At 35.4% G+C, this 24,066-nt stretch overlaps 2 protein-coding genes across 6 annotated transcripts in view; both read right to left on the bottom strand.

Moving 5' to 3' along the window:
• LOC127427848 (period circadian protein homolog 3-like) overlaps positions 1–13,106 on the bottom strand; it is a 44,822-nt gene extending 31,716 nt beyond the window's left edge. For 2 of the 4 annotated variants that reach the window (XM_051675679.1, XM_051675681.1), the window contains exons 1-3: positions 12,863–13,106; positions 2,432–2,991; positions 1,908–1,970 (exon numbers count right to left, since the gene is read on the bottom strand). In XM_051675679.1, the coding sequence (XP_051531639.1) occupies positions 1,908–1,970; positions 2,432–2,889 (521 nt within the window). In that variant the 5' untranslated portion in view covers positions 2,890–2,991; positions 12,863–13,106. Of the gene's footprint in view, positions 1–1,861; positions 1,971–2,431; positions 2,992–12,862 lie in introns of those variants that run through there. The other 2 variants (XM_051675680.1, XM_051675682.1) reach the window with 2 other exon arrangements.
• A 928-nt stretch (positions 13,107–14,034) lies between these two features.
• vamp3 (vesicle-associated membrane protein 3 (cellubrevin)) overlaps positions 14,035–24,066 on the bottom strand; it is a 33,733-nt gene continuing 23,701 nt past the window's right edge. For both annotated transcript variants that reach the window (XM_051675891.1, XM_051675890.1), the window contains exons 3-5: positions 16,430–16,588; positions 16,110–16,161; positions 14,035–15,047 (exon numbers count right to left, since the gene is read on the bottom strand). In XM_051675891.1, coding sequence (XP_051531851.1) covers positions 15,028–15,047; positions 16,110–16,161; positions 16,430–16,588 — 231 coding nt within the window. In that variant the 3' untranslated portion in view covers positions 14,035–15,027. The remainder of the gene's footprint in view (positions 15,048–16,109; positions 16,162–16,429; positions 16,589–24,066) is intronic.

Raw genomic sequence — 24,066 nt, 5'->3', positions numbered from 1 at the left:
AAATTCTTGATACAAAATAGGCTTAAGCTAAATATTATTAGACTTCTGTTTTAACATTTAACAAAAATTACAGATTATATTCAATGCTTTAACAACCTCACATTTAAAATTGACTTGTGACAACAAACATCAATCAAACTCATTAAAATGTCACATTTAGAATTGTTGTTGTTTCGTGTAAATTAACTCCAGCTCCAATTTGAAACGTGCAATACAGCTTTTTTATTTAAACTAAATAAAATCACTTATCACTTTGAGATTCAACATTTTTTGTGAGGATCGATATTCTCGATAAAACATCCATATCAGATGTTTAGTACAGGCAACACACCTCGTCAAACCAAAAAGCAGGACGCGCTTTTGCGTTCAAAGACATCTAGACCAAGCACAACAGAGTGCAGGATTCTCGAGATGTGTTTTCAATGTTTCAAACTACCTTTAACTTGACACAGAATGTAAACACATAGATCGTGTGACTACAGATGCGACGCAACCAACGTAAGACGCTCCAAAAGCGTCCATCTGACGCATGAGTATATACACCAACAATAAAAAATAATAGGCCAATAACAGGGTTATGTTCAGTGATGTGGAAATTAAAACTGACTTTTAAGCCACTTTTTGTATTGTCTAAATGCTTTACTTGTCTGCTGGAACAATATATGTATATGATATAATGTATTTGAATTATCTTAATTATAATATTTATTGTATTATATTTATAGTTATTTTAATTATAACAGTACTAAATACAGTACTAAATCATTTTTATTTGGGGGCCTTTGAGTACATTTTTATATACGAATAATTGCGATTAATTCGAGTAATTAATCGGCACGTCCTGTAATTATATTTAATATTTATTATATTATATTTAAAGTTATTTTAATTATTATATTTATTATTATTTTTATTTGGGGTTCTTTCTGAATAAATCTTGACATGCAAATAATTGCAATTAATTTAAATAATCGGGACATCATGTAATTAATTTGATTACAAATTTTAATTGATTGACAGCCCTAATTATATGATGTAAAGTATTTGAATTATCTCTGAATTATAACATTTATTATACAATATTTAAAAGGTATTTTAATTATTATATACAAAATTATTTTTATTTGGGGGCCTATCTAGCGTGAATAATTGGGATATCGTAATTAATTCGATTAAAAAATTTAATCGATTGTCAGCCCTAATTTAAATACACCTTAGAGCTACTGAACTTACGCGATCACACGTTGCAGATGCTGGCTAAGTTAACGGAGTTGTCGGTAATTAAATCAAATGTCATATTTTTCTGCCTGTTAGGGTTACTTGGTGCTGTATTTATTGTGCCACATTATTTAAGTTGATATTTTTAGTAAGGAAACAATTTCACTACTAAACAGAGATCAAAGCACAATTTGGTACAAATTAAAACATATAACCATTAATACCTCTATATTAAGATATAGTTTACATGAATATTACTACATTCAAAATATAATGCTTAACCGTTTATATTTTAGTAGTACTTTATGTATGTATTAGTTTAGTTTACTACTCAGAGTTATTATAAAGTGTTACTCATATAACTAGCAGCCTAATAAAAAGAACTTACAATCAAACCTATCCATTTAAATAGATATTTGGGTTAACATGTTTTTGTTTTAATAGTGCACAGCATGGCAGCAAGGAACTATCTTACCCTGACACTGCAGAAAAAAGCATATTGTACGTTAACATACAGTATAGATAGACTATGATTACATCAGGCCATAAAGTGTTTTAATGAAAATAATATTTCTTACACATTCTATGCAATAGATGAACTGAACATCTAACATAGTTCATAGTAAATTCACAGTATGCCCACCTCTTCAGTCACCACTATACCACTGGTTTGGATCAGGTTAGATTACCTGCACTCCGTGTGATGAGCGCTGTGGTAACTGGAGGATGAGGAACCAGTAACAGATTTTGAGCTAAAGATACAAAGAGCAAAAGAAAATGATTTAACCTGGAGTCTAAACTTACACACATATTAATATCATCCATCTGCATATAGTTAAAGTGGATCTACAGGAACGTTTCATTCAGAACTGGGCTGCTCGATGCAAGCGAGCCCTTTAAAAAAAAAAAAACTTTAATCTACACATGTCAATTAGTCACCAACAGAACAACCAAGGACTGTACTTCCTGTGTCTGAAGTTACTCAATGGAAGTCTGCATGTAAAAGATTTTGCAATCGTTTTGGGGCAAGATTACATGAATTATGTCATATTATTATAGTAATAATGAGCCTATGGGTCTTGATTATAAAGAGTTACTTTACAAATACAGTACATAAAAATGTCTTAAAAATGTTTAATTTACCTACAGTTCACTATTAACCTTTAAAATTGCAAATTGCTGATCTCTAGTTACGACTATGGGATTGTTGTACCTCTTGGTGCTGCCCAATCCTGTGGTGCTTCCAGGACTGGAAATGGCTGAGGACGAACGATGATGTTGTGATCTGCCGACGCTATCATTACTGCTACTGGAGTCGTGACCGCTGTTCATATCAACATCATCCTGTGCCTGCTCGCCTCCGGAACGTTCTCCACCGCTCTCCTCACAGCATGCCAAGCCATCACCTCTGCTGGCTCCTCCTCGCCGGCCCTCGGTCTCCTCCTCCTCTGAGCCCGATCCAGGCCCGGTTCCACTGGTGCCTGGCTCTTGACCGTTGTTTGTTTGGTTCACCTGTCCCACTCGCTTGCTGAAGCCTGGAGAGGAGCGCTCCTCTTCTCCATCGGGATAGCTGTCTCCTCCCTGCATCCCCCGCCCCTGAAATTTCTCTATGGATCCTCTGCTCCGGTATCCAGATACTCTGTCGCCTTTATCCACATTAACAATGTTCATCTATAGAGCAATCCATATGTATGATGATCTTTGATAAGTTTGACTCTAATAGGTGATCACGTAGAACGTAGAGTCTTCCATTGAAGACAACTGTGCCGAGAACTGCAAGAGAAACAGATACAGGAGTATTTGACAGGAAGTTGCCATGGTCCTGCGGTGTGACGTGCTAGACGCCAGTGCTCTTCAACTACTTTGTTACGGGGGGTCAGATTGTCCAGATAAATACATAATTTTTCAGAATAATTATTAAATCTTAGAACTTTCATCATAAGCAACATGAACATCAATTAACATGAACAGAAAAAAAAAACTATTGTTTATACTCTATATTTATTTACATTAAAATAGTCAGAGGTATTTGCACACTTGTGAAATTCGCCACAGAGCATTATTAAGCTAACCGCTGATTAATGTTAAACATACCTCTGTTTGTTTTTACATTTACCGCTAAATGTGTTAAACTCACCAGTGAGTGTTTCTAAAATTCACAGTTGAACGTTATTAAAGTCACCGTTGGGTAATGTTAAACTTACCATTGTAAGTTTAAATTAATTGCTGAGCGTTGTTAAATTCACCACTGAGCATTTTTAAACGTATTGCTTTTTAAAATAAAATCTGAGTAATGTTAAACTTACCACTGTATATTTATAACTGTACCGCTGAGTATTAAATTCACCACTGAATAATATTAAACTTACGGTTACATGTTTTTAAATTAATTGCTGAGTGTTGTTAAATTCAACACAGAGCATTCCTAAACTCACAACTGAGTGTTTATAAATTCAAAGTTGAGTGTTATTAAACTCACCGATGAGTGTTTATAAATTCACCACTGAACGTTATAAGTCACCGTTGAGTAATGTTAAACTTACCGCTGTATATTTTAACAGTACCGCTGAATGCTAAATTCACCGTTGAGTAACAAAGTTAATTTATCAAAATCAATCAGAGGCCCGATTAAAATTAATAAAATAAGTTGAAGGCCCTGCTATACTCAAACTATTTTTAACAGCATTTTTCTCATTTTGTTAATTTTTTAGACTTGGTACTTTGGTAGGAGAAGATACCTGCGCAATGAAAGTTTAGAGTGGTGTTGGGGGTGCGCACTTCCCAGCATCACTATCTTGGCTGTGGAGGAGATGGATCCAATGGCAAGGATAACCCTAGACGACTGGCACCTCCTCCCAGCTGCAGTGGGCTGCCGGAAATCAAGTTGACTGAAACCGCCTCAAGGCTTGCCCCCATAGCTTGCCTTTCTCCCAGGGTGTGCTCCACTAGTCTTTAACTTTCCAGGCTTACCCGCAAGGCAGCAGTGTGGTGGTTGGTGGAAACCAGGAACAACCCCGCACATCACACCTCTGGGAACCACTACAGCATCGGAGATCCCCTGCCGATTAGCCTGAGGGTGCAAGCCACCCAGTTACCATGTGTGGCCTTGGGGATGCCGGCAGGAGTCTTGGTGGTGGAGAGGCTGTGCATTGGCAAGGGAAGGCTTACACATACACGTGGCTTCCCATTCACCAAAATGGCTAACCAGCAGCAGCAAGCCGTAAACGAGAGAGCTGCAAGCAGATGCCAAACAAGCATGCAACTTGCCTCTAGCTACTGCACTAGATGCATCACATCACCCTGTGGGTGTCCATGGATGTACGTCAACTACCCACAAATATCAAATCCTTATAAAAAAAAAAAGGTACTGTTTCAGTACCATGGTACAGTGATGGCAGCAGATCAGATACTTCAAAGAATGTACAACCATGGTACCATGTATAAAAAACACTACCAAATAAGCAAGAATGTGTCCTGCATGAAAAGTCCCTAGCTTGTCCTTAACTTGAGATGCATTTTTAAAAGCTAAACTACTTTTAACTATGCCAAGTGGTCTTAAAATGCAACGGCCATGGCACGTGACAGAACGTGGAACGGCATGAAGTGACGCAATGGCCAAGGACTCCCATTTGAGGCATAATAGGCCAACAATTACAAAATAGCACAGACGGAATGCAATGGTGCTTAATGTGTAAACGCACCCTAACACAATTTGGATAAAACATTGTTCTCTCAGGAAGACCTCATTATGACACATTTTGTGTTTTTAAGAACTCTGAAGACATTAGGTCCATTTTGCCCCAGTCTACACAGACTCTGGGATAAAATAAGCATGAATACAACTACTGTATGTTGAGTTCACCATGTTATGTCTGATGATTGATGTAACTGGCAACAGTATTATGAAAATGACACATCTGATTTTAGCACACATGTAGCACAAACTGGCTGAGTGCGAACATAATCATATCAGCTTTCATACTCATAAACAAAACAACAGGCTGACGAAGTCATCCACAGGCAGGAAGACAGGATGAGTCATAAAGCATACTACATAACTGTCAGGAAGCTAGATGTGCATATGTGTGTGTAAGTGTCATGTGCTAAGAAGTCCAACAGCCCTACATTTACAAAACACACTTTTTTATATTTTACATTTTATTCGTTAAGCATGCATGTCCTTATCGAAAGTGCATTATGGGAAATGTATTAAAGGTTAAGAGTTACTCAAGTGCACAATAATGATCGAGATCTCTGTAATTCTGCAGTTTACAGACCAAAAACAATTCTGGAATTTGAACCAACAACTTTAAGACTAGTTTTTATTTTTATTTTAAATTCAGTGTGAGTGGTGCTTGCCTGTGCAAAAATATGCATTGATTTGATCTCATAGAAACACGTATACCTACATTTTTGCTAAATAATTTGATTTTTACGTGGCTCATTTTCCATTTCCTGGTGAAATGAACACTAGAGGCACTACAACAATATTAACTTTTATTCTCTTTCACACAAATCATGAGTAAAACGGGAGATTATCAGTTAAAAAACACTTAATTTTTGCCCTGTTCCTCACACAATGCTATCTTATGACTAGAGCTGAGTTTTGATACAGATTTCCCGATTCAATTCAATTCCGATTCACAAGCTCTCGAGTCAATTCTGATTTAGATTCGATTCAATATCGATTCATATGGGTTTATTTCAGTTATAATGTCCCTTTTGCTTACATATAAAAAAATTATCTCCTAGCTATTGCGGTTAATTATACAGGGGACCTTTTAACTAGGTACATTACGAAAATGTTAATTTTACTAATTATATTTGATTCGTTTTTCATAATTCTGGTCACATTTTGGCTTTTTAAAAATGAACAAATGTATTCAATCAATAAATATTATATTTCATATATTATTTTTATTAAATATTTATTGTTAAATTGTATAATTTGTAGTATTTACATTGATTTGTTCAACACATGCTAAAACCGGTACTGTCTCTTTAACAAAAAACGGCATTTCTGTAAACAGTGCCTTTAAATGAGCGCATGTTAACTAAAGAGGACTCGAATGGCTTTACCTCATCTGTGCGATGCATAATTAGAATTAAAAAAAAAAAACGTTTTGTTGTTTTTGATCAATAATTGACCGTAAAGAACAGAAAGGGAATTAAAAGTGACCGTATTCAATGACAAATGGGTTGCGTGGATCTTGTTTGGACACACATTACACGGAACAACTTTTACGTCTAACACGCTGAAATGATCTCGCTGCTGAACACTTCACGACTAAACAACACAATTACTGGTGAGCGAAATGTAAACATTTACCAGCCAGTTGCCAAATATATTCACTTTAGTTGCATAGCATGAAATTTGGTTGCAAATGCGAGTCATTTCTTCTCATTGTAGTGGAGGGTTGTGCATTGAGTGAAAGATCAATCTTGGGATTTAAGAATCTATATCGAGATCGTTCAAATGAAGATTATATTTTTGCCCACCCCTGCTTATGACATCTAAACATTTTTACCATAGCGCATGACTTGTAAGGCGATACATTTAGTGATTGCATTACATAACAAACTACATTTACTAGCTTGATCAAACGCAATCAAGTTGCGCAGTAGCTCAACTGATAGAGTGTTGCACTTGCAATGCAAAGGAGCCTTGAAGAGCATGCGAGTCAACATGTTGAGTCGAAAATGACGTGGTTGCTTCAGCAATTGCATTTTTCATCTCACATTTGCTGTTTATGACAATATTGGTTAGGTTTAAGATTTAGGGTAAGGAGGTAGGTTTTGTTGATTTAAAACTCAATAGTGCATTAACCTTAAAAACCTCATCTGCTGGGAAGAAAACTGAACTCGCTTTTAGCGCCACTCAGTGGTCATTTCATTGTGAATGGTTAGGGCTGCAGTATGCCCAGTTGCTATGCAAGTTCTAGTTTTTTTTGTGTAGTTGCTTACTTCCCTAAGTAAAAAGAGCCAGCAAGAAAGTAAGACATCTGATCACGTAAAGAAAATAGCACACCTATCTTCAACAAGCTGCACATTTTGAGGTGTTAGACAGGTCTGTAGCACAAACAGTGTGTTGTGAGTTACGTTCCGAAGTTAAACACTTAATAACCCTTTTTGGGGGTTGTTCAAACCTGGAAGCTGGCTGGCTTTTTGTTACATTGACGTGGGTAAAGATAACAAAATGATTGGGTCACTTTCTATAGGGTCATGATCTGTCCACGTAATACCTGCCACTGTGTGGACAGTGAGTCTGACGCAGTTACTCTCAAAATAGGCTCTGTTAGAGTAGCACTAGTTAAGGTATTAAAACTTATGTTGGATTGATACTGAAAAAAAAAAAGCAAGCTAGGCCTCATTCTTACATAATTCAAAGCCACCCGTCCCCTTATTTCAACACAGACAGACTTTAATCTATAAACAGTCCTATGGAAGCTATAGACGATCTCCAAATGGCCCACAGCACTAGTCAATTGCTAGACTTATGTATGTAAACGTTGCAAAAAATGTGTCTAGGCCTGCCATATGGAACTTTTTGAGCAGGCTACAGCCTATTTCAACAGAATATGGGAGCAGAAGGTGCTTTCAAAGGGAAAAAAAATGCTTGAGCACATATCACAAATATCGGTTTATCATATATAATGCTTTGGTTTAAAGAACTGACATTAGATCTTTTGTAACAGGTAATAACCTTTATGGATACTACACTACTATTGAATCACTACCATATCATTGCTTTTCACATAGTAAAAAACTAAAATAAACCAACATGTATCTCCTGGTTAAAGAATAGACAAGTGAAACTAATGAATTTTACCAGTTGAATTAAACACCTCTGTCACTTAATGTGTCAGTTCAGGCTAAAAAGTGAGTCAACTGTATTGACATGCATGTTGGCAAACAAACAATGTAGGCTAAATTAGAGCTGGACATCCAACGAGTCTTAACACTATGTTCTTGTAAACAACCTTGACTCAAGCCGAGACCAAGATGTTTTAAATAGCCATATCCCATAATAACATATAGAAAGTAGAGTGGCTGATATCATGGTGATTTATGCATAATAATATTTAATGAAACAATATTTACTTAAGTTCACAAAATATTGAAAGCAGAAATGGTTTATTATCCATTAACAAGGCTCATGGCAAATTTTGGAACTGAGGGGTTACAAGCTTAAGGGCACCAGCACACTCATGTCAAAGTGCTTCTTTGTTCGTCGCTCAAAACCACAAAGAAGTTCTAAACAGCTGAGCAAAAACATACTGTTTGTGAACATTCAGACACCGGCCACACCGCTGGGGGAGGCTTTTAGAGGAGCATTTCAATGAGGATGTTCAAGACTACATGCAAAATATAAACTAATAAGACAGTGTGTTATCAATGACATCATGCCTCATTCTATGAGTAGAATTCACATGAAATTAGTAAAAGAAGCTGATTTAACCCCTCGATGATGATTTAAAGTAATAAATATGCAGTACATAATGTGTAATTTTTAATGTTTACCTTTTTGCATTAATGGCGCTAATGCGCTAACATGCTATATGCACCGATTAAACGCTGTTATTGTAATTATACAATAATATGTGTATAAAAGAGTGTACATGGGTAGACTACAGACAAAAGAATGATGATAGGCATGTCTTTGGGCAGATGTGTCAATAGAGCTGCAGACAGCACATGAGTGAATGGGCACTTAAGTGTATTTGAGTAGATTTGATTCCTTTTGTACACTAATAATAATAATAATAGTAAAAATGAAAAGAAAATCACGCATGGCATGGTCATGGAAAATGTCTCTATGAGACCGACTGTACAGATGTAGGTAAGCTTGCACAAGCTTGCTAATAACTCTGCAAGGCAGTGTGTTCATGTGGCCACCAACTGATGACGTGGACCAACGGCAGTTAGAGGGTTGTTAGCAGCTGGTACAAAGTTTCCTAAAAGTTTGCGCTGATGGGCTTTTACAAACCACCAAAACAAACTTAAAAACACCTTCTTTTTGGACAGATTTTGTTCTAAATGACATCACACCCGTTTGTTCTTTGATTTCGTAGGAAGTGTGCAGGGGCCTTAAACACTTCTGTTAATCTACCAAGAGTACATGGTTATCAGATGATGCTGATGTTCTTAAAATGGCCAAATCTGGTTCTAATAATTGGCCTGACCAACTTACTGGTTTTTCACTAAGATCAAATTCGAGATTCAACACTTTATATTATGAATAACCAAACTGTTATTGCAATGAAGTGCTAATTAATGCATCTTAGTTATCACACAATTACAAATCATAGTAAATATTTTGAGTAAAAAAAAAAGTCCTTAAATTGATTTTGAGGGTAAATCCAGCTTTAAAAGCTATCTGTTTTAGCTAATATGCAAATGGTTTATTCTCATAAAATGAAACCAGGTCATATTTCATCCCAAAATCTAAAATGGTGCAATAGTTAATAAGAAATACAGAATTCTATGGCTGTGAATCGATTAAAATTTTAAAACGAATTAATCACACAGTTGTTTGCGATTATTCCCAGTTAAATTATGGTAATGATCCATTACAACAAACATTAAAAAATAATCATAAAATATATTTACTTTATAATTTGTCTCAAATAACTTCAATAACGAATAATTTTGCCCATGGAATTTTGCAGTGCGAAGGTAAATGTGGCCACACCTTTAAGTAGAACTACTTAAAATGTTTGCCAAACAACCAAGAAAGTTAATAAATCAATGAAGAAATATGTCTATTTTTGGACAATAAAATATATATATTTTTTTTTGCATCGTAACATTATTTTCATGACAATTATAACCACCTCTAAACACGCTCTACAATACAGCAGAAAGCAACTCCAGACCCTTATATCCCATCTATCACTTCTGGCCTTTCCTATCATGTAGCAAATGGATTGAGAGGACAAATACAAGTACCACATTCATAAATCATTTTCTAAACCCACATCAGAGAATGTCACTGTCACTGATGCGCGCTCCCGCCATGCACATGGATGGACACGAGTCTGCAGAAAGGACGATATTCCCTTAAAGCACCTTAACTGAGCCATACATCTCATACAGAGCTGCCAACAACACAAAACTATAGTTGAAGTCAGAAGTTTACATACCCCTTAGCCAAATACATTTAAACTCAGTTTTTCGCAATTCCTGACATTTAATCATAGAAAACATTGCCTATCTTAGGTCAGTTAGGATCACTACTTTATATTAAGAATGTGAAATATCAGAATAATAGTAGAGAGAATGATTTATTTCAGCTTATATTTCTTTCATCACATTCCCAGTGGGTCAGAAGTTTACATACACTTTGTTAGTATTTGGTAGCATTGCCTTTAAATTGTTTAACTTGGGTCAAACATTTTGGGTAGCCTTCTACAAGCTTCTCACCATAAGTTGCTGGAATTTTGGCCCATTCCTCCAGACAGAACTGGTGTAACTGAGTCAGGTTGTAGGCCTCCTTGCTCGCACACGCTTTTTCAGTTCTGCACACACATTTTCTATCAGATTGATGTCAGGGCTTTGTGATCGCCACTCCAATACCTTGACTTTGTTGTCCTTAAGCCATTTTGCCACAACTTTGGGAGTATGCTTGGGGTCATTGTCCATTTGGAAGACCCATTTGCTTCCTGGCTGATGTCTTGGGATGCTGCTTCAATATATCCACATAATTTTCCTTCCTCATGATGCCATCTATTTTGTGAAGTGCACCAGTCCCTCCTGCAGCAAAGCACCCCCACAACATGATGCTGCCACCCCCATGCTTCACGGTTGGGATGGTGTTCTTCGGCTTAAAGGCACATTTAACTTAGTGTATGTAAACTTCTGACCCACTGGAATTGTGATATAGTCAATTAAAAGTGAAACAATCTGTCTGTAAACAATTGTTGGAAAAATTACTCGTGTCATGCACAAAGTAGATGTCCTACACGACTTGCAATAGTGGTTAGCAAAAATTTGTTTTAATGGCTTCAACCTAAGTGTATGTAAACTTCTGACTTCAACTGTACATGCTTTAATGAGAAAACAGTTCATGGTTATTCAGTGTACAAGTTTGAAGGGGCTGTGCGCAACTAAGCATGCACGCATTACGCAGAAGGACATGCATAGTGCATGTACAAGCCAAGCTAAAAAGAAAACACAAGCAAATATTTCATATTTAATGTATCAAATGTTAATGCTACAAATAATGTAATATTAAAGCTTAAATCCTAACAGTGAGTGAGCTAGCTCAATATAATTGAATGTCAATGCGCATGCGTTGAAAGACAACGTGATGTTTCAAGAAAAAGTAGATTATTTTGTATTTAATGTATCATGTGAGCGTCCATGAATGTATGATACAGAGCAATATTACAATAATAAAGTAATATACTCTATATTACAATAATGAGTGTGTTCGATTAGTAGAAGTGGGCTTCCAGAATTGAATTCACAAATAACTTTGTATTAGGGATGGGCGGATCGATACTAAAGTATACTAAAGTATCGATACTTCCGATACTGATGTGGTATCAAGAATATCGATTCTTAAGTTTTTTTTTTTTTTTTTTTTTTTTAAGTGATCGCATTACTTAGATAATTTGAATATTAATGGATCTCATAAGCTTCGAAGTGGAATTGTTTTATGGCACTGGAACTATTTTTTCTTCCGCTCATCTTGACGCACATAATGCTAAAATACACTAGCAGTCAGTTAGCAGTCAGCACTCCCTCGTTCAAAGAGAGAGCAGTGCTTTCCTGAGATAATGACAGAAAACAGCTTCTGGAGTTATTCACACCAAGTACTGACTAACCTAGACGTGACGTATTATAATGGACTTGTTTGACAACTTTTACACGTTTATTTAAATTCAGAGTTGTTAAAACATTGATAATGATCTGTAATCCTCGTTAATAAATGATACCCTTATGAAAACTTACCATGGATTTATTGTAGTAATATTGAATTAACCATGACTGTAGTAATCACGACTGTAGTAACCATGTTTTTTGTTTTCTTCTTCTTCTTTTTGGCAGTAACCAAGGTTTTGATACAATTAACCATGGTTTTACTACAGCATTACAGTAGTATCCATATGGTAACTTGGTTTTAGTAATAGTAGCCATATAATAATATCTATGGTTAATTTAGAGGTTTTATGTGAGGCTTATACTAACTAATTTTTAAAGGGTAAACAAATCAGCCTAATAATTTTCTGTTTAGGCCCATATATATATATATATATATATATATATATATATATATATATATATATATATTAAAAAAGTAATAATAAAGTTACAAATTTTATCCAAATAATTCGTAAAAAATCAGTTTAATAGAGGTATCGGTATTGGTATCGATATCGGCGATATTGGCCTAAAAGTACTTGGTATCGGATCGAAAAGAAAATAAGTAGTATCGCCCATCCCTACTTTGTATGTGAATGAGATTTCAATGTACTACTTATATGTCCAGTGCGCATGCTGAAGGACAGGCATAAGCCAAAGTTATGTTAAACGGAAAAGAACAAACATATATTATTTTGTAAATGTTATATTTAATATATGAATGATCATTATTAAAAGTGACATACTCCACTAATTATGTAATGAATATGTAATATACCTTAAATCACACAGTTAGCTCAGTAGGTCTTAATGGAAGCAGCTCGCCGTGTTGGATTTTTTCCTGCGTTTCTTGTCTTGTTAAACTCCCTTTAGGATCAGACCAACACTAAAGCCATAAATTCACGCTTGAGATCCATTAAAGACGATTGTTTATATTCATTAAACAATAATAAGCTAGCACCAGTTTCTCGCGCATCCCTCCATTTCTCTACCGGAGCGCTATCCATTAATCCAAACGTGAGTTTGGCCGCGCGGAACCACGCCTACTCGATGTTTATTGGTGGCCGAGTTTCCGCATGAGCTGCTCCGATTGGTCGAGACGCCAACATGGAGGCGTGGTCACGATTCTAAACCCGCTGAAGCTGCTGGATTCACGTGTATCCTCATGTTGCACAACGGATCAAAACAATTCAGACTCCGCGTTTTAACTACTTCGAGCGGACTCTGTGCGCCGTTATTCCGAGTTAGTTTGGCTACACGGGTGCGATGATGCTTTTTGGAGCTTACATTGTTCTGTCAAATATGTGTTTTGAAACTTAAAACATCGTAAGCGCCGTCACTGAATGGAGGACGTCACGTCATGGTGTGACGTCATAGGTTGAGAGAGCGCAGAAAAGTAGATCAGGAGGTTAAAAAAAGGAAAAAATTAGATCAGGAGGTAACTGGGGAGTAGAAAAATATGTTTGGGTTGTTCCAAGTTTATTTTTATTTACCTGAAGGCAGGTGTCGATGTATAAAAAAAAAAAAAAAAAAAAAAAAAAAAATAGATGATAGATATAAAAAATACAATTATTGACAATAAATCTGTTATAAAAATAGTACATATAAAAATATATATTTTAATGAAGTCCTTAGGAAAAAGTAAAGATATTCCTGGTTGTAACACTTTTTATAAAATATATTAGTAGGGGACATGGCAAAAGTAGAGAAATTCTGGCAAATTTCATTTCAACAATTAAAATTTGGGGGAAATGAAAGAGACCAGTAATTAAGTTCCAAGCTAACAATCTATCATTTAAAACTAGAAAGCTTGAAAAAAAAATTATGCAAAAGTTCCCCTAATGAAACATCACACAATATATTTTCTCTTTGCTGCTACTTTATGTAATATAGGAAAAGACAAAGTCTTCCACTGGATATATGCTATTTACACTGAATAAACACTTCAGATGATGTTAAATCCAAGTTTTATTGAGCCAACATTGGCAATTCAACAGACTTAACAGTTTGCAAGGCCACAGTATATAATTGCACTTGTTTACAATTTGCACACGTGAGACATCCAATGGGATACATACAAAAAGCTCGCATAAACATAAATTGTTTTGGCACTGTGAGTAAAAAAACATTAAGAATTCCATTCACTATTTGTGCGATGTACTACTGAAATTTAATTAAGCAAAGATCATGTTTGTCAGACTATTTCTACATATGGCAATAATACATATATAATGCAGTTAAATAATTAATGAATGAAACTTTTATTCCATCATCTGTCAAATGCTTAAATACCATTTATTTGTGCAGATGTGCTTAGTAAAAATCAGAGTGAATTTCTCTGTTTTTGTGATAGATTAGTCTGGCAGTGTAGTTGTCTAAAGGCACTGCTGGCATTCCACAGCACTTCTGTGGTTGTTCAGAAAAGGCTTTATATCTTGTTGGCACTGAAGGACTCAGAGGCAACTAAGTGAAAAGGATTTGATTTCCAGAGCCCGTAAGCGATTCATCGATAAGAAGTGATGTAAGCAAAAGACCTTCACTGCAAGAGTTTTGGTGAACATGTTTTGGCCCTCAACTGAGGAGAGAATATCTCATATTACCACAAGGTTTTGGACCATTTGTAACTTTGATACTGTCCGAGGTTTGTCATTGTTCTATGGTTTTTATAAGACAGGAGTGTGTCTTTGAAAAATGTTAGCTGTATTTGGAAAATGATAAGCATTTAGGAACACATTCAAATCATAGTCATTAAAACCAAAATTTAAGAGGAAAAAAACTACTGAGAATAGTTTACAAAATATGCTTTTGAAAATCAGCAGGTTAGTACATCTTGAAAGAACATTCATTCTTTATCTTTTTCTTTCATTCCCAAGTTGACACTCCTTCATATTTTCATCTTTTCCTCCAATCATAACCAGTTTTCTCTCTCTGTATTCTGCGTCTTTATGACTGCGTCGCCCAGACTGAAAGAGAACATGAAGAGAAGTTTACAAAACATCTTAAATTTATGAGTAATTATCTTTAAAACCAACACAGAACTATTGTTTCAACACTTAATCACAGACACATTTAACAATTAAAATAGCATATGGTTGTTTCTTCAACTTCAGGCAATGTCATGTCCCAGGTGTTGATTTTTCTTAAAACAATTATTTTTATTATTATTATTATTTATTTTTTTTGTTATACAAAGGTCTCATTAAAACTGAATTGGAAGTTTTTTTACCAGACCCTACTTTTTAAATGCCTTATGTACAGATTTTACTGTTTTAGCCTTGTCTTAGACCCAGACTTTCAATATTTAACTATGAAAATCCATTATAAAAATACACATTATAATTTTTTTTTAAACTATGATAATCTAAAAGACTAAAACAAACCATTTCAATATTTATTGAGTGAAAATTATTTCTATACATTTTTCAAAAATTATGACTGACCCACAGAAACAATGCTGCCCCAAATAAAGTTTTTTTCAAAAGTTAGTGTACTTTAACCAAGTGGACAAAAGTGTCAGTGAAGAGCATGACTGAGATTAAATATGAGATGAGTGAAGTTTCAAGAAAACAGACAATTCAAGGTAAACCACTTGTGAGCATAATATTTTTATTTGACGTAATTCCCAGTGTAGCTGTAATTTAGCCAAATTATGCAAAAAGTGTGAAAAAATGTGATAATTGTGTGTATTTAGGATACATAAAATTTTAGCTATGAAATTAGCCTTAGCAAGACAAAGGAGTTGGCCATTTCCCCCCCCCAAAAAACGCTAAAAATGTCATTTCCATCAGCATCATTTCCACCACAGAATTCTGGTAAACAATACAATCTCCTGCGGTGCATGTAAATACACTGTTGGACATTGCTAGTAAACAAATAATAACAACAATAAATAAATAGAAAAAAATACTAAAGAGTGTGTAAAATGTCCACACTGAGCTAAAAGTGCCCGAACTTGAAGAAACACCCATAATATCGAAGATATATCGAAGACCATTTAGAGAGGCTGTTAATATCGAGATACTCACCTATGATGATGATAATGATGATCACAATCACAGCTATTAAAATGGCCCACATCTGCAAAAAGATAAACAGGTATACATTGCAATTTGGTGACTATGTTTGGGTCACTCAAGTTTATGTATGTTGCTTTGCAGCACCTGCCAAGAGCAAAATTATCTGCAGATATCTGTTGTGCAATTTGTTTCTTTGTTGGTTAGTTCACTCTTCTTATTTAGCTGGGATATTCATTTTAACATTGGAAAAATTACACACGGCAGCTTTAAAGCAAATAAGATGCATTTCTAAACTCTTCTGCACCTATTCTTTTGTTTGTTGTTTTTACCTTGCAGTTCTTCCACCAGTACTTCCTCTTGAGTTTGGCAGCACTTGTCTCAAACTGGGAAGCACCCGCCTGCAGGGCATCAGCGCGATCATCCAGCTCAGAGAGCTTCTGGTCTCGTTCCAGGACCTTATCAACATTCACTCTCATGATGTCCACCACCTGCAAAAACAAGAAATGCCCGCAGGCCGTTAGAGAATCCCACGGAAGTTCTTGAGTTATTCAAGAGGCTGGGAAAATAATCAAATTAGAAGAATCTTGGCATTTATACAAACAAACAGCAGTTAGGACAGTGGAGGAGGTTTATTGATTTTGTATTTTGGCGGGACAGCAGGAGACTTCTTGTAAAACCAGTCGAGCAGTAGGAACAATAACATCTATCTGAGAAGTCAGCATTTTACATGAAAGTCCATTGAAATTAAAACAGCCTTGCTCCTCAAAAACAATACCCCTAAAGTACTATCTCAAATATTGTATGTTTTAATCAGGGTTGAAAGTAAATATATTTATCCACTATGTGGCCAGATCTGTCAGAAATACTTTCTTATCTAGTGTTTGGGAACAAACCTTAAATGTTTGTCAGTTTCATCATCGTTTGGTCGGTGGTTTTATATTTAAAAGGCTTGTACTCCTAAAAACCAAGTTTTGTGACTTAGTGCATGTATATAGAGCGACACAGTGCCCACCCACTTTTTCAGCCATCTTGGTTCCGGAAGTGTTTTTGCCATAGGGATTTCATAAAAGCGTTCTAAGCCATGACCCAAACCAACCAGCTCCAAGGTGAATCATAACATTTTAAACTTTGATTTGAAGCAAGAAAGTATTTGAAAATTGGACAAAAAGATGAAGGTACAAGACTGTATCCTTAATGTCTTTACTGATGAAATGAACTACAATCCCATGATGCATTGTGAATTACCTTTTTCGAATGAAAAACGATGGTAAAAATATAAACTACTCATTCAAAGTTGTTGATTTTAAGTGTATAAAGAATTTAAGTTTATCGTAAAATATATAGATATATTCAAATACGTAAGTAGTTCGAGAATGTAGAGAGACTGACTCTACTGTGTCATTGGCAGTACATCATGGAAGTGGGTGTTCGCTGCAGAGCTCTTTTGGCGTGCTTTGTTTGCCGCAGTTCTCTGATTAGTAGTTTTCCCCCTTAGGATCAGAGGTACTGTAATTCTTCACCAGCTATTAAACAAGTTTTTAAAAAATTCCATTGAAATAATACAGACTGATGGCTTCAACAGAAGCATATGCCATCATCTGAAAACTTCGGAGCACACAGTATGTTTGTCTTTAACCTTGTTCAACCCCTCGTCCACATTTAAATGAAGACTCTGTCATTTAAGGGTTAAACTTCTGGTGCACAGTGTCACGTAACAACAGCATGACATCAATTTCCATGAAGCACTCCTATGGGTGCAGCGCCACAAAAGTGCTGCTGGTAAGAAAGTTTTTTTTATTGAAACCTGTTTGGTCGTAAAGAGTATTGTCTCTAGTTTCGTTTGATATGCCGCTTTAAAAAACCCATTCATTTTCACACGTTAGCGCGCTAATAAAAATAAAGTCCACATATGTGGAAAATGGGACCTTATTCCCTCAAAAGTTGAAAAAACTTTCGTTATTTTGAATAATTTTCAATGATAACACATCTGTGGGTCATTTCGCTTCATTTAAATATACATTTTGTTATATTTTATTTTATCACTGCACAATATGGTTCTATTCATTAACATTAGTAGATGTATTTTCATTTGTGTATTTGCACATTGAGAATAAATGTATTCATCCAAAACATGAAATTTTTTTGTTTTCAGAGCCTTTATATGGAGTTAGGATGAAAATAAGGTGCATTTCTAACTGTTCTGAGACCAGTGCAGACAGACAGCACACTGGAGGTTAAGTCATTCACTAAATAGGGAGCAAGGGTGCATCCTATAGCTTTTTATGCAGCGAAGTACATTCACTCCTAAAATCCGACCAAAAGTTCAGTTTCAGGCTGCAGATGATGTTTGGACCAATCAACATGTTTGACAGACATGAGACAATGATAATCAGCACACAGATTCAGAATTTATAATGCAAGATGTTATTTTAACATGATGCTGGCCATTACTTTTAATCAGAATTATTCATTCAGCTTTATAGAAAATCAGCTGTAATGTCTATAACATCTCAAAAACATGAATAACCAACACTCCTGGACACATAATAAACTATTTGATTTTCTATAGCTTGGTATTACTTAAATTTCACAACTTAGTCTCGCTGTCCACATATGTGGACATACATTTTTATGAAAACTATTTGCTCAATTTTTTGGGGCTTGTTATTAGCTGCTACTAGTTACAAATCAAAAAGGGAAATGGAAAATGCACACAGCATACACGTGGCGGTCTCAGGAGTTTAAAGTTTTAGAAGTTATTGTTAAAAATCAATTCCCCTATGGAAAGAAATTAATAGGATTATTACTTCCGGAACCAGATTGTTACACTATTAGCTTTGAGCCAATCTACACACTAATGCAATCTCAAAAGTTGACAGAATATTTTAGCCAATATATGCACTTTTAAAATCTGCAGTCTTTCTCTTCCAAGAAACAGGGTTCCCACTCTTTTCAAAGCACAATTTTCCAGGACATTTTATGTGCCCAACAAGTGTAATATTTAAGCAAAAACACATGCGTCCATTTAAATCGAACTTTTATTTTGGCGTTTCTGTTTGTTTTTGACGGTAGTTTCTCACTTCCAGATAAGCAGTTTCCTCCATGGCCCAGTGTGATTATTAATCCACGTAAAGCTGTGATTCAATTAAATATATACATAGTCTGTATGTGCTGCACACTTCAGAGTGCTCTCTGTCTCTGTCATCTCTCACACACATACAAGAGTGCATGTGATACTCATGATGAGGTGTTTTCAGTATATGAGCGGCCAGCTTCACATATTCATTTTGAAGTGCGCATCACTTGCAGATTATTTATTCAATTAAATTAGATACTTTTTTAGTTTATCACACTAGGTCATATCACAATTTTAATTTGATTAATTGTACATTCAAACATTAATTTTTTTCCAAATATGTAATAGTCCATGACATTTTGCGTTTTGTTGCTAAAGCCATTTTTGTTTTACTAGATTCTGTGTTTTCCACATACTACATGTGGTAACCGCGGTATAAGCTGACTCCACTGAATTATTACTAGGGTATTAAGGCCGAATAACCACCCGACCAACCCAGTGTGAATTTTTTTTTTTTTTTTTTTTAAAACAGTGGTCTGACTGTCATCATTGTCTAAAGTTTATAACTCAAGGATGCAAACGCATGAGGGTTGAAAAAGTTGAGAATCACTGATCCATGTACATGTATTTTTTTTTTTTAAACAAAAAGCTAAAAGCACCAAGCTATTTTAATGATTCAAGTATAGAATATTATCTGCACAACTGTGCAAAATTAGCTGCAAAAATAAAGGGTATTTTGGTGTGGCTTGCTTCTGTTTCACAAATTTGTTCAGTTTTATTAATTGATTAGTTTAGTGACCACTTCTGGGGATGCCACTAGGTGGCGACAATTGAGCGTCTTATGTGCAATGAGTGGCAAGTTTTCTTGTCTATGTAATGATTAAATTAACTAATATTTGCTAATTACTTTATATATGTTGTTTAATGAGGGATAAAAAACAGTTATATCTGATGTCTTATAAAATATATTTTTGTATGTCCAATGTGAAGTTTGTCAAACTGAGACAGTTTAATCTGTTATTTTAATTAACTGCATCATCGATGCAGTTATGCATGCAAAAAAATTGTTTTGTGTTTAAAATGTGTGTTTTAGATGGAAAACCAATGTCATACAATTGAATTTACTTGATTTGTGTTTATTGAGTATGCTCATGTTCATAAATGTTTATGTGCTGGGTTAGCACGTGCACACGTGAACAATTCATGGTTTGATATGAAATATCAAAATGTTGCATCAGTATTGCACCAGTATTGTTAAAATAGTGTGGAAAAATGCTGTTTGTGAAGAAAAGATATTTAATGTGATTTGCATTATTTTGTGCAGATAGTTTTTTTTTTTTTTAATGCTGATTGTGCATGCTTGATACAAACTTGAATGGCGAGCCAGAACCCCTGATCTGATCTACACGGATTCACAGGCTAGAAGAATTTTGCACCTAACAGCTAAGCTGAGATCTCATTACATAGAGAAAAAAATAACTAAAAAGGGCTTTTCATGCATTGACACTACACAATTACATATAAGCAACTACACATTGAGACATTTACACATTTCAAGGACCAAGGAACCTTAAACACCGATAGACATTGGATAAATCTTTCAAAAGTGAACGGACATTGAAACTTGGAGGAAAACTTTACTAATTACATTGGGAAGTTTCTATTATTTATTTTTTTCCCTTTTATTGTTGCATTGCTATTAAATGTGCCAGCTGTTAACTGTTTCCCAGACTACGGCGCCCACTTCATTTATATCCTCCTAGAGACGAACCTAGCCCCAAGTATCTGTTACAGTACAAACACTTTGATACCGGTTACATACTGTATCATTTTCCTACAGTATTTAAACTGCTGAGCATGACTTTGATCAGAAAAGACAAAAATTATAGCCTAATAATAATAATTTTGAGTTTCAATAATGTCCTTTCATCATTGTAAAGCGCATTTCACATGAGTTGAGTTGAGGCGTCAAGGCTCTGTTCAATGCCAGCATCAAGTGGTGTTTTGCCCTCCACATGACAAGCGTTGCAGAAAGCGTCACAATAAACATTGAAAACATGTATTTGGAAGAGAAAAAAATGGCAAGTGCTTTGACTGCAGAAAATAAAAAGAGGACTTGTTTATATTTAGGTCTTTGTGGGGTTTTCTTTTTTTTTTTTGGTATATGTAATTACTGTAGTTCAATGACTGGGGTCTCTGGATATTTGGAAATGATAAGGTAATAATTAAAATAAATTATGAGACATTCAATATCTCTTCATAAATTTGGACAGTTTTAAAATATTTATTGTAGCTTTGTGCTCTCAAAAGACATCATTTGTCAGGCATAAATGTGTTTGAAAACACCAAGGTTGCACTAATGTGTCACTTGATAGACTTCAATGTATTTGGCAGTTATGTGAAAGCCCCTCAACGTGTATAAACATCAGTCACTTTTACACATTAATAGCTCTTCTGCCCTTTACTCTCCGTGATGAACAAGGTTGACTCACATGCCGATGCTCAAGTAAACGAACAACATGCCCCTCTCATTCAGTTGGTAGGCACATGTACCAGGTCATTCAGTCTGTTTAAGAATAAGAAGTTTCACGAGTGTCGCTTCTCACTGTTCACATGCTGCTGTAACCAAGCACTCGATTAGCCGTAGCTGTAAATAATCAAGCGATCTGCCTCAGTTGGACAGCAACTGCCAAGCACACGATTGGCTGCTGCTGTAATCAATCATGAGGGTGTAAGCGCCCTTAACCGTTGATGCTGTTTCACAATGCGCAGCCGCCGGCAGTGACAAAATTATACAAATGTGTATTTGACTCCTATTACGGGTCTCGATCATTCCATGTTTTTGAACGTCATGAAAACCTTGCTAGCAACACAGTCTAACCATTTTATTATACTGAAATATTTTCCAGGACAAATAATTATTTTCCAGGACATTTAGGTATTTTTCTAATTTTCCATGACTGGAAAACTGCATTACACGGGAACCGTGTAACATTATCCCCCTTATCCTTCTATCGTAAGTGCACTACATTAAATGCAATTCTTTATAAAGTAAGGGACATCATTTTCTGTGGTAATCAACAGCAGACCACAGATGCTAATCAATACAGCTAAAATTGTATTGAACCCAGACTACTTCTCTTAACCAACACCAAAAAATAAAAAAACTCAAACCTCAGGTTCTACAAGGAAATGAATTGGGTTAACAGTAACTGATTGGCATGTTCAGGAATCAAATTCAAAAACTGAACAATAGGACTACATTTGAAGAGTCAATATATAAACTTTTAATCTCAATCTCAAAAGGATTATCTCAGTCTGTCTATTGTTAGTTTTATAGACAGCATTTAGTTTGATGTGCTGTATACTTTCTAGACAATGGCTGAGTCTCAAAATCTAGTGAACGTCTTTTTTTGGGCAAGATGTGTACAGCAGGTGAACATAGGTAGTTCACATGTAATGTCAAACAAAGAAAGTGCATTTTAAACATGTTTCTAGTTCTTGTATAATTGTTGTGCATGTAGTTTTTATGACCACTAACTGAAAACTACATGCAATATTTGTATTTTGACGTATTTCTGCACTATAAATTCATGTCACACTTCATGACTGTTTAAGATAAATGCAATAAAGTAAAAAGATGATGAAACTGGTGAAAACTTAAATCTACAATGCATCTAAAATATACACTTACAATAAAAAAAAACTCTTACAATATAATACCATAAAGACTATGGCAAATCACAAACAACTCCATCTGTATGTATAGTATAAACCACATGCTCCAGTGCTCCACAAACCTGTTGCGGTACAGCGGAGTGTGACACTGTCCTGCCCCTTTAAGAGAGATCAGGGTAGGGAGGAAGAGCCAGCATGTGCAGATCCATGTTTCAATTGCATAACCATAGTGACGGGGGGTTACATAACGGACGACAGCCTATGAGCTCACCCAAGACTGAACGATGGCGACTTACAGAAGAGGTCAATGGTCATTTAAAGCGTAAAGACCTGTCCTGCCATGAACTTCAACAAAACAAAATGTAAAAATATGATCAATGGTGAGCTGAGGATGAGATATAGAATTAGTGCTGACAGCTGAAGAGAGAGACAGATAGAGAAAGAGAGAGATAAAGAGGGAGTGATCAATGAGAGGTTAGGGTTTTTTATGCAATTATATATATATGACTTTTAAGTACATATACACAGTGACAACTAGTATGTGAAACCTTTGGAATCACATGCATTTCTGCATTAATCACTCATAAAATGTGGCCTGATCTACCTGTGTGTGTGTGTGTGTGTGTGTGTGTGTATATACACACACACACACACACACACACACACATATTATTATATATATATATATATATATATATATATATATATATATATATATACACACACACACACACATAGACACACATACATACACACACACACACACTTTATCCACAAAATATTTACATTTAGAACCAAATGTGGTAATATTATACAACTATATTAGGTCATATTAATGTCAATGTAAATGCATTTTGATATTCACATTAGCATGAATGCTGTGAATCTAGCTTTTAGATTCCAACCATTTGGTTGTGCCACCCAAAAACAGAAGTGTACAGACTTTTGCTTAAAGTGGTGAATATATCTGAAGTCATTTCTGCACTGAGCACAGTAGGAAACTAGCCCATTAAAATATTCCAATTAGTGACATGAGTGGTCCTGAACACATTAAAGGCATTAGGTAAATGTTCAAGAATCGAGACTAAATACATTCTGATCAGGATTTTGTAGACTGCAAGGAAACCCTCCCAGAGAAAACCACATTATAAGTAATAGAAATGCAGTTGACTGTTTGCACCTCCCAATTCAAAGCCAGTGATGATGGTGATG

The sequence above is a fragment of the Myxocyprinus asiaticus genome, chromosome 37 (genome assembly GCF_019703515.2).
Source record: "Myxocyprinus asiaticus isolate MX2 ecotype Aquarium Trade chromosome 37, UBuf_Myxa_2, whole genome shotgun sequence".
In the NCBI taxonomy this organism is placed as follows: Eukaryota; Metazoa; Chordata; class Actinopteri; order Cypriniformes; family Catostomidae; genus Myxocyprinus; species Myxocyprinus asiaticus.
This window is presented reverse-complemented; position numbering and strand designations above follow the sequence as displayed.